We start from the raw sequence: 13,504 nt of genomic DNA, 5'->3' as shown, positions 1-13,504 counted from the left end.
GGGAGCCAGCTAATGGCAACATCAGCTCAGCCATGGGAGTCAAGGGGGACAGGCATCCTAACATGTGCAGAACCAAGCAGGAGAGACCAGACAGTCTTAGCATAACGGATGGTGGCAGAGGCAAAGACTGCGGAGCGGTCACTGGGGCCAAGGTCAACGCCGCTGGAGCACGGTACCTGGACTTATGCTCTGAGTGAGACTTCTTTGCATTGTCGGCGTGCAACTTCTCACCCAAACTGGCACGGCTTGGAGAGGAAATGTGCTTGGAGGCGGCCCCCATTGGCGAGCGACCCTTGTGCCCGTGCGTGCTTCGTATGCACACAATGCAGCTTGGGCGGATTCGGTGGTGCCACCAGTGCCAGGTGGGATGGACCAGGAGTGGGGCTGGATCCTGTGGCGCATGAGGGCACATTGCCGCATCCATCAGGAACTTATGGAGGCAAAGCTCACGAGCCTCTTAGGTTCGGGGCAAGAAGTAGTGGCAGACTGTCGCTGCATGCAACAGAGAACTAGTGAGGGCAAGAAGCGCAGTACTTAAACCTGGCTTGCCTGGGCATAGTCCCCAGCCGGGGAAGAGTCCCACCAAGGGGAAAGTCTTCGATTCCCATTCCTAATCTAGCAAATGGATTACTAACAAACTAATGGATGGGGAAAAACAAGGATGGACAACTATACTACAAAGAACTATATCCAGCAATAACAGGAGAAGTACAGTACTCAATGCAAGCTAAGAGCACAGAGGAACGGGGGTTCGGACTCTGGCCATATGGCGGTAAGAGGGAACTAGAGAGGGGTTGACCTGCACGGCTTTTTAAAACCTTTGATGTGCCACGCGGTCAACGCACGATGCACGTGCAGGTCAACAGACACTCCTGTGAACAATTCCGACTCTGGTGCATGTGCACCTATGATTGGAATCCACATAGGGACCATCACTCGAAGAAGAACTTTTGGTTTTCCAACTAGACCTGGACTCAAGTAGGTTCCTCAGTGGGCTTTCTACTTACAATGCAATGATCTGGAAGTTGATTGGGTCTCCAAAAAGGATATACTTCTCCATGATACCGCCTCTTTGGGCCACATCCCATGAGTCCAGATGTGCTCCATTTACACAGAATCTGGTATCTGTACTGATGGCCAGTCTCTCTGAACCCAAGATCAGGTAGCTGCTGCTAAATACTTAAGAGCAACTTCTCAAGCGATGGAAGTCCCGGCTCTAGACCAAGATCTTTATATACCAATTTGCTGCAATTGCAGGCTGGATGTGTAGCAGAAATTGTGCAGAGTATCTGTGCAGGAGACTACAAGCTCAGGCGCAGAGTCAATCATTTAATAATTGGGAAAGATGTTCAAATGCTTGACAAATCAGAAATACTATATTCTGAAATACTTTATTCTGGAATGGCAACCAGAACCCATAGATGCTGGCATTTTGTGAGGACTACAAAACTGGCTCTTCCACTCATTCACTTAAAGCTGAAGGCAGATGGCACTGGCTACTACATCCTGCGTAGCACTGACTGTGAAATGGTCCTGATGAACTCATCAGGACAAGAGAAGACATATATATCTCTTTCTTTGAAAGGTGAAGGATGTTTAGAGTCTTTATGAATACCCATGTGGAAGTTATGGGTCAAAGGGCTTACCTACACAGGAAACTTCTACCAGTTATAACAGTATAATTAAACAGATATAAACCCCTGTGTGGACATACTTATTCCACCATACAAATGGCTTTTGGGGATTTTATTTAAACGCCTTCCCAACAAATAAGCTAAATCAAATAAAGAGGCCTTCTCATATTGCAGTAAGAGTGTTCACAAGGGAGATTATACCAGTATAAACATAGTGGAATAAATCACACCTTAGCTTATATTTGAATCTTGCACCAGTATAACTTTCCTATGTAGAAAAGCCCAAAGAAGGGGAGTATTGAAAAAGTTTCCTGTTGTATCAGAAACTAAGGTAGCTTCAATAACTCTTCCTGATCAAAGTGTCAAGAGAAACCTCTTGGCCATCTATTAAAGATATGCAGTCTTGGGAGGATAATGACATAATGATAGATTTCAGTATTTCCATTCAGAATCTGTTTGGCTAGGATACTTCCTCAATGCCCTTTATTAAGGACTAGTAAGCAGGTTCAACCTTAGGCAGGGTGATGAAGTCCTTGTAGTATTTTGGGTGCATATAAAATTTCTTCGTTTGTCTGTTGGGGAATTCCCACTCCTGCTTAATCATGTCCTCACGAAGCAGTTGAGGAGTAATTACAGATCTCTTCTTCAAATTAGCAAGAATGTTATTTTTTCCTCCCATTGCTTGCTTGTTTTTCTATAAACACAGGAGCCTGTACAGTTAGTTCTCTTTTTGTGCTTAATTCTAGAAAACCTAGCTGAAAGTCTGAGATATCTCGTTCCAAACAGCAGCTTCAGAAATTCCCCTTAACTTTAGAGGATCTTTGAGGGGAGAATATTTCCACAGGTTTTTAAGACTTCAACAGAAGTTTTGAGGCCAACAGGATAGCCTATTTTAGGGGATGACTAAAAAATTTGCTGCCCCTTTAAGAGCCCACTGTGAGCAACATCTTCTTTTGCTGTGCCCTGGATCAAACTCCTGAGTGAAGGGGGAACCCCTGTGAGAGAAAGGGAGCATTACCAGGGTGACTATAAGGACAGAGGCTGGAGATGCGTGTTCCCAACACGTCTCCCAAAAAAAGAGTAGCCAATTTATAACCTCCTGTGGGACTCATGGAGGTGGGGAGAGGAGAGAGGATCATCCCTAATGGAAGGGGATTTGAATTGTGCAACTCCCTGCTTTCTACTACTTACTCTTAGCTGAGTGTGAACCAACCACAGAGAACAAGTGAACCAGAGCAACTGAAGACAGATGAGTGACCAATATCTATGGAGCTGCCAGAGGTGCTGAAGTACCTTAGCTACCATAAAGTATAAAAGCTTCCATGGTGTAGGGTCACCACTGCAGACCTCTCCACCACCTCAGCATGAACCTCACCTATGTGGTGGCTGGGAGTAGGGATTTCTTCCCTCTTGGATACTATGGAGTCAGGGAGCTCCACTGAAGCTTTCTTGGCTGGGTGTGCAAACTGTGGAAATGGGACTCCCATGCTTGAGGGGAGGGAGGCAGCCTTTTCAGGGGACATGCAAACAAATGAAACCTAATCCTTGATTCCATGCTACTACTTCTTGACCTGGTCTCAGATAAGAGAGCTTCCCTGCAGCCTGCTCAATCATAGCAACATGGATCTTTGCCTATACACTGGCCAAGACCTGAATTTCCTTACAGCTTGATCGAACACCTCACTGTGGATAATGCCAATGTGCCAGCTGGGAGCTTCATCTTTGCCTCCAGGAACCTACCAACTAAGAGCAGGGGGAGCTGCTTACCCAAGCCATCTGTCTGACATTTTGGATGTGGGGAGGGGAGTTACTGACCTTCTCAGAAAACCAACTGAAAGTTTTAAGAAAAACCTAGAAGCCAATGAAGAAACAGAGCTATTTAGTTAACACTGTTTTTGAAATCCTGTGAAAAGCTGCTAAAAAGGAAGACCTGCAATCTGCCATCTGTCCAGATCTGGAGGCAGAGACATTTGGGAAATTCTTCCTGAGAGCCAGTCCTAAACCCATTTTCAGAGCCAAAGATACAGTCTGTCTTCAGTTGCTATGGAGACCGGAAAGGCCTCACTGACAATGAGCAAGGTTACCAACTGTCACACATCTTGTGCGACACTCATGTATTAGGGAGCCCAGTCTGCACTCACACAGCTCAACCTAAATGTCACATATTTGGCTGAGCTGCAGGCAGGATCTACAATTCCACCAGAGGCCACTACAGGCAGCTGTGGAAACTGGATTCGGGCAAACAGGCCACATGTCTGTCTGCCTTTTAGCTGCTGCTCCTGCAGGATTCAAGTGGAAAAGGAGCAGCAGCAATACAGGCAGAGAGGTGGCGGCAGCAGGTAGGTGACTGGAGAATACAGAAGATAAGGGGGGCTCAATACTAGCCCTCAGCTCACCCTGCCCCTGAACCAGACCCCAGCATCCCAGCATCCCAGCCAGATCTCATACTCTCAGAGAGACCCCAGTTCCCTGCCAAAGCCTAAACCACCAGCCAGAACCCCAAAGAGACCCCACCCCCATCACCAGATAGCATCCACCCACCTACTTTAGCACTCCCAGACATACCAGCACCCTACCAACCCTAAGAGCATCCCACGCCCAGGCCCCATCCATCCACCCACTCAAACAGTACTCATGAACCTACCCCCAACAATCCAACAACCCCAGACGCCAAAATAATACCCAGTTTCCCAACTACCCCCAGACACTCTCCAGGACCCACCGATCCAAGCGTCCCACACACCCTAGCAACCACCTATTTAGTTTAGCAATCCCAATCACACACAAGCACTCCTCACTGCTACCACCGAACCCTTAGATACCCTCCAACCCAGGTGCCAAGTTTTTGTGCAGTTCCATGTCCTACCCTCACCGCTGCTCAGGGAAGGGTGTATGGACCATACAAAAAAGTTTATAGTCATATGCAATTTTTTGCACATAGGTAAATCAGCTCATTAAATAATTTATATAAAATGTCACATGGAGCCACACAAACATGGCAACTAAGAGAGAGAATGGTCACAGTTTGTTTGTCTGTCTGTGGGGGGAGGGGAGATTGCTATTCTCTACTCTCATACCTCTCTACCAGTTCACTAACTCCTCACTATCTTCTTCTGTCCCCATCCTGCCCACTGCTGACACATCCTTACTTTCATTTACAAAGGAAAGAATGTATGTATTTTTATTATTGTGTATAAAATTGACAGCTTTTCAAGTAATTGGTATAACCATAAGGGACAGTAGACTAGCGGATGGGGGAGAGGGAGAAAAATGTGGGGGACTGGAAAAGGAGAAAACCACTCTGCTATCCCCACTCCTTCATTCTCCTTCTTCTCTTTGTTTTATCACAATAAATGGTAAAATTTGTAATATTTAAAAAGTAAACATTTTCTTAAAATGTTTAATATGACTAATTGACTGGATCACAGCAGACATGAAGACTTAACCAATGGTAAAGTCTTTGCTGTGTTTTAAAGTTTTCTCTCTCTCTCTCTCCTTGTGTATTATGTGTACAGAGGTGATTCATATTTATTGTTAGTTTAACAGTTGACTGAGGACAGGAATTAGTATAACCAAAAATGAGGGATTGAAAGAATTTACAGCCCTCATACATATAGCTCAAATTGTAATGGTCTCTCAATCCTGATGTGTAGCACTATGTCTTGTATGGAAGCCTTTTTGTAGGGGAAAGCTGGAGACTACACAACTGAGGAAAGCAAAAGATCAGTATATACCCAAGTGGAAATTATTAAAATTAATTGGGAGGAGAGGGTTAGATGCAGACATATGACAAACATTTTCTAAACCCATCACTATACTATAAAAACGTCAACAAATATAGAAGGCTGAAAACACAGTTTTGGAAGAGAAAGAAAGGCAAGTTACTGTGTAAATTATTTTTTGAGTCTGCATGTTTATCTGAGTACATATACATTCAAGTAATGGATCAGTAGTAACCAATACTATGTGATGCAGTACTCTGTAGCATATTCTAGCATCTACAGCAGTGCTAGAGCCTTTTGAGCAGGAAACGTTGGCTGAGGAAGCACAAGATCAAAGGCAGTCATCTAATGTTCCAAAAGCAGTTAAAATGCGGTAGGAGGATACATCATGGGAGAGGTACAAACATTTACAGTTAAAGTAGAAGATGAAAAAGGTGACATGGCAAGCAAGGAGAGAAGTGGAAGTCAGATGACTTAAGCAGCGGATTTAAGGTGACAAGGAGGAGCAGGTGACAGAAGAGAGCAAAGGATCATGGTAGAAATGGTGTGTATCTTCCTGCAGATTTTTCCAGGTTAAGTAAGTAAATATTTAGAATATAGTGAAAGGAAATCTTTCTATTTTTATTTGGAAATTAAATGCCATTTGAGTATTTCAAAGAAGCACTATACAAGACTGTCATTTTGTAAACTGAATTATTTTATGTGGGTGTTTCATATACATTGAATTTTTATTTTAGTAAAGCAATTAGGACATTCATTTGTAATGTTAATATGAACATTACACTTTTCATCAAGGTTTTCATATGTTAATATATTTTCTTTCACAGAGTGGAAATAGTGTTGTCCAGATAAAGACAATTAATGAGAGGGTTTCAGAGATTAGAAAACTAACTCAAATTGTCAAAATAAGACTGACCCACAATTAGATACTGTACAGAGATAGACGTTAAAATTTTGAAATGGTAAACTCGTTTTATACATGAGTAACAAGCCTGGGATAGATGTTAAAATTAAGAACCAGTTCCTAGGCTATGTGTTTTTTTCAGATACTGTATGTGGTTGCCATTAATGTTGAAGACACTATAATCAATCAGTGCTATATTTTTGCTGTCTCTCTATTTGGAAAATCCATGTAATGACAGTGACTATCTTCTGAGATACATTCTCAAGGTCCCCTATGCTCTTCACCCACACCACCACTATTTGCACCAGTGGTCCTGAGGCCTCACTCCATCTCTTGGTTCCCTATGATAATTGGTCCTCAGTGACACCACACTGTCTCCAACAATGGCATCCCAGAAACACTTTACTCCCCATCACTAATATCTTCCATTATTTTTACTCTGTTAAAACAAAATAAAACCCCAGAACACACACAGAGACACACACCCCTATTACAAAATTAGAATATGGAACAAAAAATTGAACAAAGAAGAGAATGAGAGCATCTGGGCTGGCAGACTGAGTGGGTTCAGGGACAGGCCTTTTTAGCCACAGTTTGGAAAGTCTGATCTGTAGCTGGCGTGTACTTGACAGACACAAAAACCAAGTCAAAAGAGAGTAGAGGAATTGGCACAACGTTAGAGATCAAATAAAGTTAACAAAAGAAACTGCAGATGTAGAACCACACTGGTAGTTGTGGAAGTTATTCTAGACAACCTCAAGGGTAAAAGATAGAGGTGGAAAGATTTATTAATAATAATAATTATTATTATTATAAAGCTACTCATCAACATCAGAACTGGGGGTCGGCAGGTAAAACTTACTCAGAGAGACGAACCAAATAGAGTGGCCTTCCAAAAAAAATAAAAATAAAATAAAATAAAAAAAATGAGCTAGAAGTTACAGAATGGGTGGAGGAGCAGCCTAGTGCCAACTCCATGACCTTCAGATTTGGAGAGTGAGGATAAAGAGAACCATAGGGAAGAAAAGCAACAGATACTGAGTCAGTGAAAAAGAACCAAGTTTTGATAAGAAGTGGAAGGAATCAGAGATAAAATGGTCAGATCTTGCTGACAAAACAGGAGAAGGGGAATTTAATGAGAGATAGCAAGTAGGTAAGAAGATGGTGGTAAGAGTAATAGGAAAGAGAAGTTGCTAAGAAAAAATGAAGAGGAACACAGATGACAGACTACATGCATGGGAGTGTGGAAATGGATGGGGTAAGAGAGATACACAAGCATTGTTGTGTTCCTCTGTTTTGAGGCACTGCCCACAAAGGAGAAACGGCAGCCCTCCAATTCTTAATGCAAAATGAGCACCACAAAGAGCTGTGACATGATGGGTGGATCCAACAGCGTGAAAAGCAAGGCATATGGTCACACTGAAGTGCAGGAAAGATCCACTAAAAGAGAATGATGTTACAGAATCCAGTATCTGGAGAAGCCGTGAAAGATGGGGAGAGAGGCCATGGTGGGTGTGTGGAAGGATATGGCTCCAGCTGCGAGAAAGGAAATCCACTTGGCAGTTGATTCTTCTCCTGTCTTTGTCAAAATTCTGTTTCTTACAAAAGGTGTTGAATTCTTGACCCTGTTCCAGACCAGCAGAACCACCATTTAGCATCAATTGAGTGAGGAGTATGGAGAGCCATATTTGTCACTGTGATGCGGTGTATAAACCCAACCCTAGGACAGAAGGGGTTAAGGAGCAGTTCTGGGCTCAGGTGATTCAGTTCTGCTGTACCTGCAGAGCCTGGCTCCAGCTGGAGGAGGAGCTTAAAAGGGAGCTAGGCATCTCAGGGGTTCGGGAGACAGGGCATGACAGTAAAGGAGGAGAGACTTATATTGGGGGCTCCTGAAAGGGTATAGCAGAGGTGCTGGCCGCAAGGAACAGGCCTACAATGGCAGCTACCCCAGCCTTCAGAGAAGGGACCAGAGAAAAGACCCAGGAGAGAGGTAGCTGGAAACTTCTCTCTTTGGCTGAGGGAAGCCTGACTGGAGATGGAGGCCGATCAAGGACTGCAACCTGCCTGAAACCCTAGGTAGACAGAGAGTGCAATGGCATCAGGCACTGGGAGTGAAACGCAGAACTTAGGCCAGTTTGAAGCTGGGGTTAAGCTGTAAAGAAGGCGGCTACCAGCTGAGCCCAGGTGTGCTGAAGATTCAGTTGTTTGTTATTTTCTGTTGGATTTTAAGTGAAGGATTTTAAGGCCTTGTGGGGAAGCAAGTATTAAGATGTGGCACAGGAAGGCAGCCCCGAAGCACTCCAGGGTGTTTGCTATCACTGCCTCTCATAGGACCTTGGTTGGAGCCTGGTGGAGATGGAGGTCCAGGCTACCCTAACAACTGCCCTTTTTTGGGAGGGGGCATAAACTTGGAGGAAAGGAGAGGTTAGAGACATTGTAAGTCTCAAGTCAAGGGTGTACCAATCCATAGAGGTCTGGAGGTGAGCTGAAGATCCTTTCTGTTGTGGGGTTATTGAACTCTATGTTTTTTGGATTTTTTTGTCCGGAAGGGGGAAGATAGCGATGTGGCCAGAAGGCCAAGTTGCTACCTAGTGGAAGATCAACCACCACAGCGTTGGAGTGATGGCTGGCGAGGGATGCCAGTAATTGAGGAGAACTGGGACCCAATGACCTAACCACTAGGTAACACCACCGTAAAGCCCAGCCCTCGCCACAGGCACCTGTTCTCAGGCAGCAAGGTTTTCTAGTGCAGACATACCTTTTAATCAGTGTGCCTTTATACCTTTAAAAGCCGGATCTGAACACCTATAAGCTTCCAAAATTCAAGTTCAAATAATCAGAAACTTGGTTTTTCCTCTCACTTCATTTTCTTTTATTTATCTATCTGAGGGGAAAAAAACCTCTTTTGCAACACTGTACACTGTAGTCCAGCAGTTTTCAAAGTATGGGTTGTGACCCCAAAGTGGGTTGTGACCCTGTTTTATTGGGGTCACCAGGGCTGCTGTTAGACTTGGTGGGGCCTGGGGCCAAAGCCCAAGCCCCACCGCCCATGGCCGAAGCCCGAGGGCTTCAGCCCTGGGTGGCAGGGCTCAGGTTACAGGCCCCCTGCCTGGGGCTGAAGTCCTTGGGCTTTGGCTTCAGACCCCCCGCCTGCAGCAGTGGGGCTCAGTCTTTGGCCCCCCACTCCTGGGATAGTGTAGTAATTTTTGTTGTCCAAAGGGGGTCGCAGTGCAATGAAATTTGAGAACCCCCGCTGTAGTCAAAACGTTTTTTCTCCAATCTTCCCCCTCCCCAAAAAATATTACCTGATAAATCCTGGCATTTTCCAGATACTCTAGCACGTTTCGCTCGATGACCAAAGTTCTCGGTTGCTGAAGTGGAGGCACCCTTTAACCATAAAAATAAGAATTAATAAAGACATTATGGCACTTGCAAAAGTGTTCGTGTTAGCCACCTATTCCTGAAAACAAAATATACTTTATAAAAAAAAATATTACCTCCATACTGCTCTTTGTAGGGCAAGCTGTTCTTTTAGGTAGAAGAGTTTTTCTGCGAAGTTGGTATGGACTATTTTGTGCACCAGGACCCGATTCTTCTGCAACCATATCTGCAGGTACATCATCATCTATCAAAAGGTCAAAAGGAATTTCAGTAATTTGAATTATACAGCTTCCACAAACTCATTAAAAAAGCGTGCAGGAAGTTTTGGTATTTTCCTGGTGCAAAAGAAGCATCAACGACTTGCTTTTCTAAGCACATGCAGCCAGAAAGATGCCACAATAATCCACTTGCTGGAAGTGCATGCACAAGTTCATCTTCATGTATGCTCTCTATATTTTTATTTTCAATTGTTTTCTACACATTAACCCATTTCTTTCTTTGAATTTACACAATATTTATGCTACAAATTCTATGACATGTCCTTTATACTAGGGCTTACTTTAACTTTATTAAATAAATTATTCACTGTGCTAATGAAGAGTCAACTTTTAAGTTTCAGTGCTTTTTACTTCTGCATACCACTACCTTTACAGTGAAAGATACAAAAGTTTTAAGTTAACCATAAGCTATCAAGAAGGCATCTACTTTGTCATCATATTTACCACAAAATTTAAGGCTGGGTTCCCTAAGCATTTCAGGGATGGTGCATCTCAATGTGCTAGCTCTTTACTACAGAGGGGGAAAACTAGCATAGCATTACCTAAAGAGGGAAAAAAGTTGCTTTGTTTTTTGTTTATTTGGCTAAAGACACAAAGAAGATGATAGTAATAAGCGTGTGCTCCCTCCAACCCCTTAATAAAACCAAGAACAATGGTATGATAAATGTCATTTGTATGGCTTTTGTTTTATTGCTGTTTTATTTCATGCTAGTACCTCATGAAAATGTTCTGACAGGAATACACTTAATGCAATGAGAAAGGAATAATCTGTTTTAATACTTCAGTAATTAAATCATTCATTCACGACGTTGTACCACACACATTAAACAATACAAGAACAAATACATGTGGAAGTCAAAGTATTAACTTGATGCTTCTTTCTTAATTAATAAAGAAACCTGTATCTCTTACATAGGCCTCCTCAGAAAACACACTTTTTGCTTAACTGAGGAAAGATTTTTGGACTCACCTTTGTATATCTGTTCTCTCTCATTCTAAACCATTTTAAACTTGAAATATGGAATAAAAGTGAGTGATGGAGGTTGTGCAGGAAGAGATCTACTGAGGAAACCCCAATTTTTTTGTTCAAGTGTAAGATAGGCTAAATAGTCTGTGGTCGATGCACTTAATCTAAGAATAAAAATAATACAAAACAAAAGCCATCCTTCACAGTTCAAGATTTTAATATCATTATTTCAAAAACATTAAAAAATTATAAAATACACCACTACCTCGATACAACGCTGTCCTCGGGAGCCAAAAAATCTTACCGCATTATAGGTGAAACCGCGTTATATTGAACTTGCTTTGATCCACCAGAGTGTGCAGCCCCGCCACCCCGGAGGACTGCTTTACTGCGTTATATCCGAATTCGTGTTATATCGGGTCGCGTTATATCGAGGTAGAGGTGTATATGCATAATATAGAGAGGATAATGCATACTTTTGTAAGCAAAGCTACTTCAAACAGCAGTAACTAATGTGAAAGAAAATTCTAAAAAAACATACTTCTGACGTTCTCTCCCCATTATTATTTCTCTATCCATTATGTAAACCATCACTTCTCACCCTACAAGCCTTACTGAAAAACTGTCAGGTCACAGAGATGCTGGAGGAGATGTGAAATGGACTGAGCTCCATAAGAAAACAGGATTTAAAAAATAAAAAAAAATCCAGCAAGCTTCACAGCCATAATTAAACTACTCATCTTAGCTACTTATATGGCACTTATTACCATAGTATATGAGCACCTAACAATCTCCAAAGTATTTATCTTCACAACACCCCCGTGAGGTAAGAAAGTGCTAATAGCCCAATTTTATAGATGGGGAACTGAGGTGCAAAGAGACTAATGATTAGATTCACGATGAAGTTGAGCGCTGCCAAACCTAACTTTTAGGTGTCTAGAATATCACTGCAGTTCACAAAAACCGAGTAAGACGTTCAGGCTTCCTGTACAATGAACGGTGCGTCAAAATGGGATCACAAAATCCAACACACCAGTCAGGTCCCATCTAAACTAGCCAATGGGAGAGTCCAAGGTGAGGAGTGTGTGCTAAGCCCTGCCCCTCTCACAAAGATAGGTGCCTGAGTCCAGGCTGCAGGGGAGGCACCTCCCTCTGCCTGGGATTCTCAGCTGCAAACTCACTCTTGGCATTAGGAGCCTATGCTGTTTTTGCAAGAAGCCGAGGCGCGGGGAGCTCCCTCATAATAGACAAGAGTTCTCACCTGGGATGTGGGAGACCCCCAGTCCCTCCTCCACGTGAGTGGGAGAAGGCATTTAAACAGGGATCTGCCACCTCTCAGGTGAGCTATGGGATATTCTGATGGGGGGGAAGAGGTTCCATCAACCTCTTCTGCTGAAGATATTCCACCGTGGATAAATAATGTTTAAAAGTTATTGAAGCAGGGGACTGGATCATGGCTTTCTGCTCCCAGGTGAGTGCTCTAACCAGGCTATAGCGTCATTCTGATGCTTGCTCTCTCTCGCTCTCTCTTTGGCCCAATGATTCTTTCATTATTTATCCTCATTCAGCTTCAACAGGAGAGACTAAGGGAGACCCACATCAGAATATCCCATAGCCCAGTGGCTAGGGCACTCACCTGAGAAGTGGAAAATCCCTGTTTAAATGTCTTCTCTGCCTCAGTTGAAGGGGAAATGGAACTGGGGGTCTCCCACATCACAGGTGAGAACCCTAACCACTGAGCTAAAAGTTATGAGGGAAGTCCTCCTCATACCCCTCAGGCTGTTTTGTGTAAGCTCATCTACAGGGGCCCCATTTGCTAGGCAAGCTCTGAGCACACTTACCTGATCAGGACCCAAAAGCAAGTTAGGAGGAGGAACACCTATCTTCCCCCAGTTTGTGCACTGCTCTGGGCCTGCAGTGGGGTTGCAGTGTGCATGCACACAGGCAGAAACATAGGTGACTAGGGAACTTTTACTGCAAAAATTTAGGCATCAAATGACTTTAGTTGCCTACAGGGTTTGGTGGCAGCTAAACAGGGGGGTTGTGAATCCCAGTAGGGCCTGATTCTGAGACTTAGGCTTTACCAGCCTCCTCTAGCCTAGAACTCAGTTTGTTACCACCAATGGTGAATTACAGCCACAAAATGTATTAGTGTAGATGCAGCCTTAATATCTTAATTTCTTCCTTCATCTGTCACCATCTTCTGGTAATAGAATTAACCCATGGAGTAGCCAAAGGGGACTCAACAACCAAGCCCTGTATAATGCCCATGTCTCAAACTAGAGAATAGATGCCCTTGGTTCTTCATAAATAGAAGCTGTAACCCCACTTAAGCCTAGAACTTTATAGTCTCAAAAATTCTGTTCTGCAGGATATGCAAAGGTCGGAAGTAATCTGGGATCACTGTTATGTTACATGAAATTTCTGATCATCCCTCCACCCGCACCAAAAGCTGTTAATTGTTTCACCTACAAAATGCCATGAATGGTGAGAAAGGTAGACACACAGGCAACATACATAAATAAAATGAAACTAGGTGTGGCTCTCTAAACCAAGGGTGGCCAACCTGAGCCTGAGAAGGAGCCAGAATTTACCAATGTACATTGCTAAAGAGCCAC

The 13,504-nt window shown here is 43.4% G+C and overlaps 1 protein-coding gene across 2 annotated transcripts in view; it reads right to left on the bottom strand.

Moving 5' to 3' along the window:
• The window catches only part of FBXO11 (F-box protein 11), a 100,704-nt gene extending 90,824 nt beyond the window's left edge, over nucleotides 1-9,880 (bottom strand). For both annotated transcript variants that reach the window (XM_065400459.1, XM_065400460.1), the window contains exons 1-2: nucleotides 9,758-9,880; nucleotides 9,566-9,647 (exon numbers count right to left, since the gene is read on the bottom strand). In XM_065400459.1, the coding sequence (XP_065256531.1) occupies nucleotides 9,566-9,647; nucleotides 9,758-9,865 (190 nt within the window). In that variant the 5' untranslated portion in view covers nucleotides 9,866-9,880. The remainder of the gene's footprint in view (nucleotides 1-9,565; nucleotides 9,648-9,757) is intronic.
• Between the last annotated feature and the right edge of the window lie 3,624 nt (nucleotides 9,881-13,504).

Source organism: Emys orbicularis, chromosome 3 (genome assembly GCF_028017835.1).
Source record: "Emys orbicularis isolate rEmyOrb1 chromosome 3, rEmyOrb1.hap1, whole genome shotgun sequence".
In the NCBI taxonomy this organism is placed as follows: Eukaryota; Metazoa; Chordata; order Testudines; family Emydidae; genus Emys; species Emys orbicularis.
The sequence above is the reverse complement of the archived record's forward strand: the minus strand, read 5'-3'. Positions and strand labels throughout refer to the sequence as shown.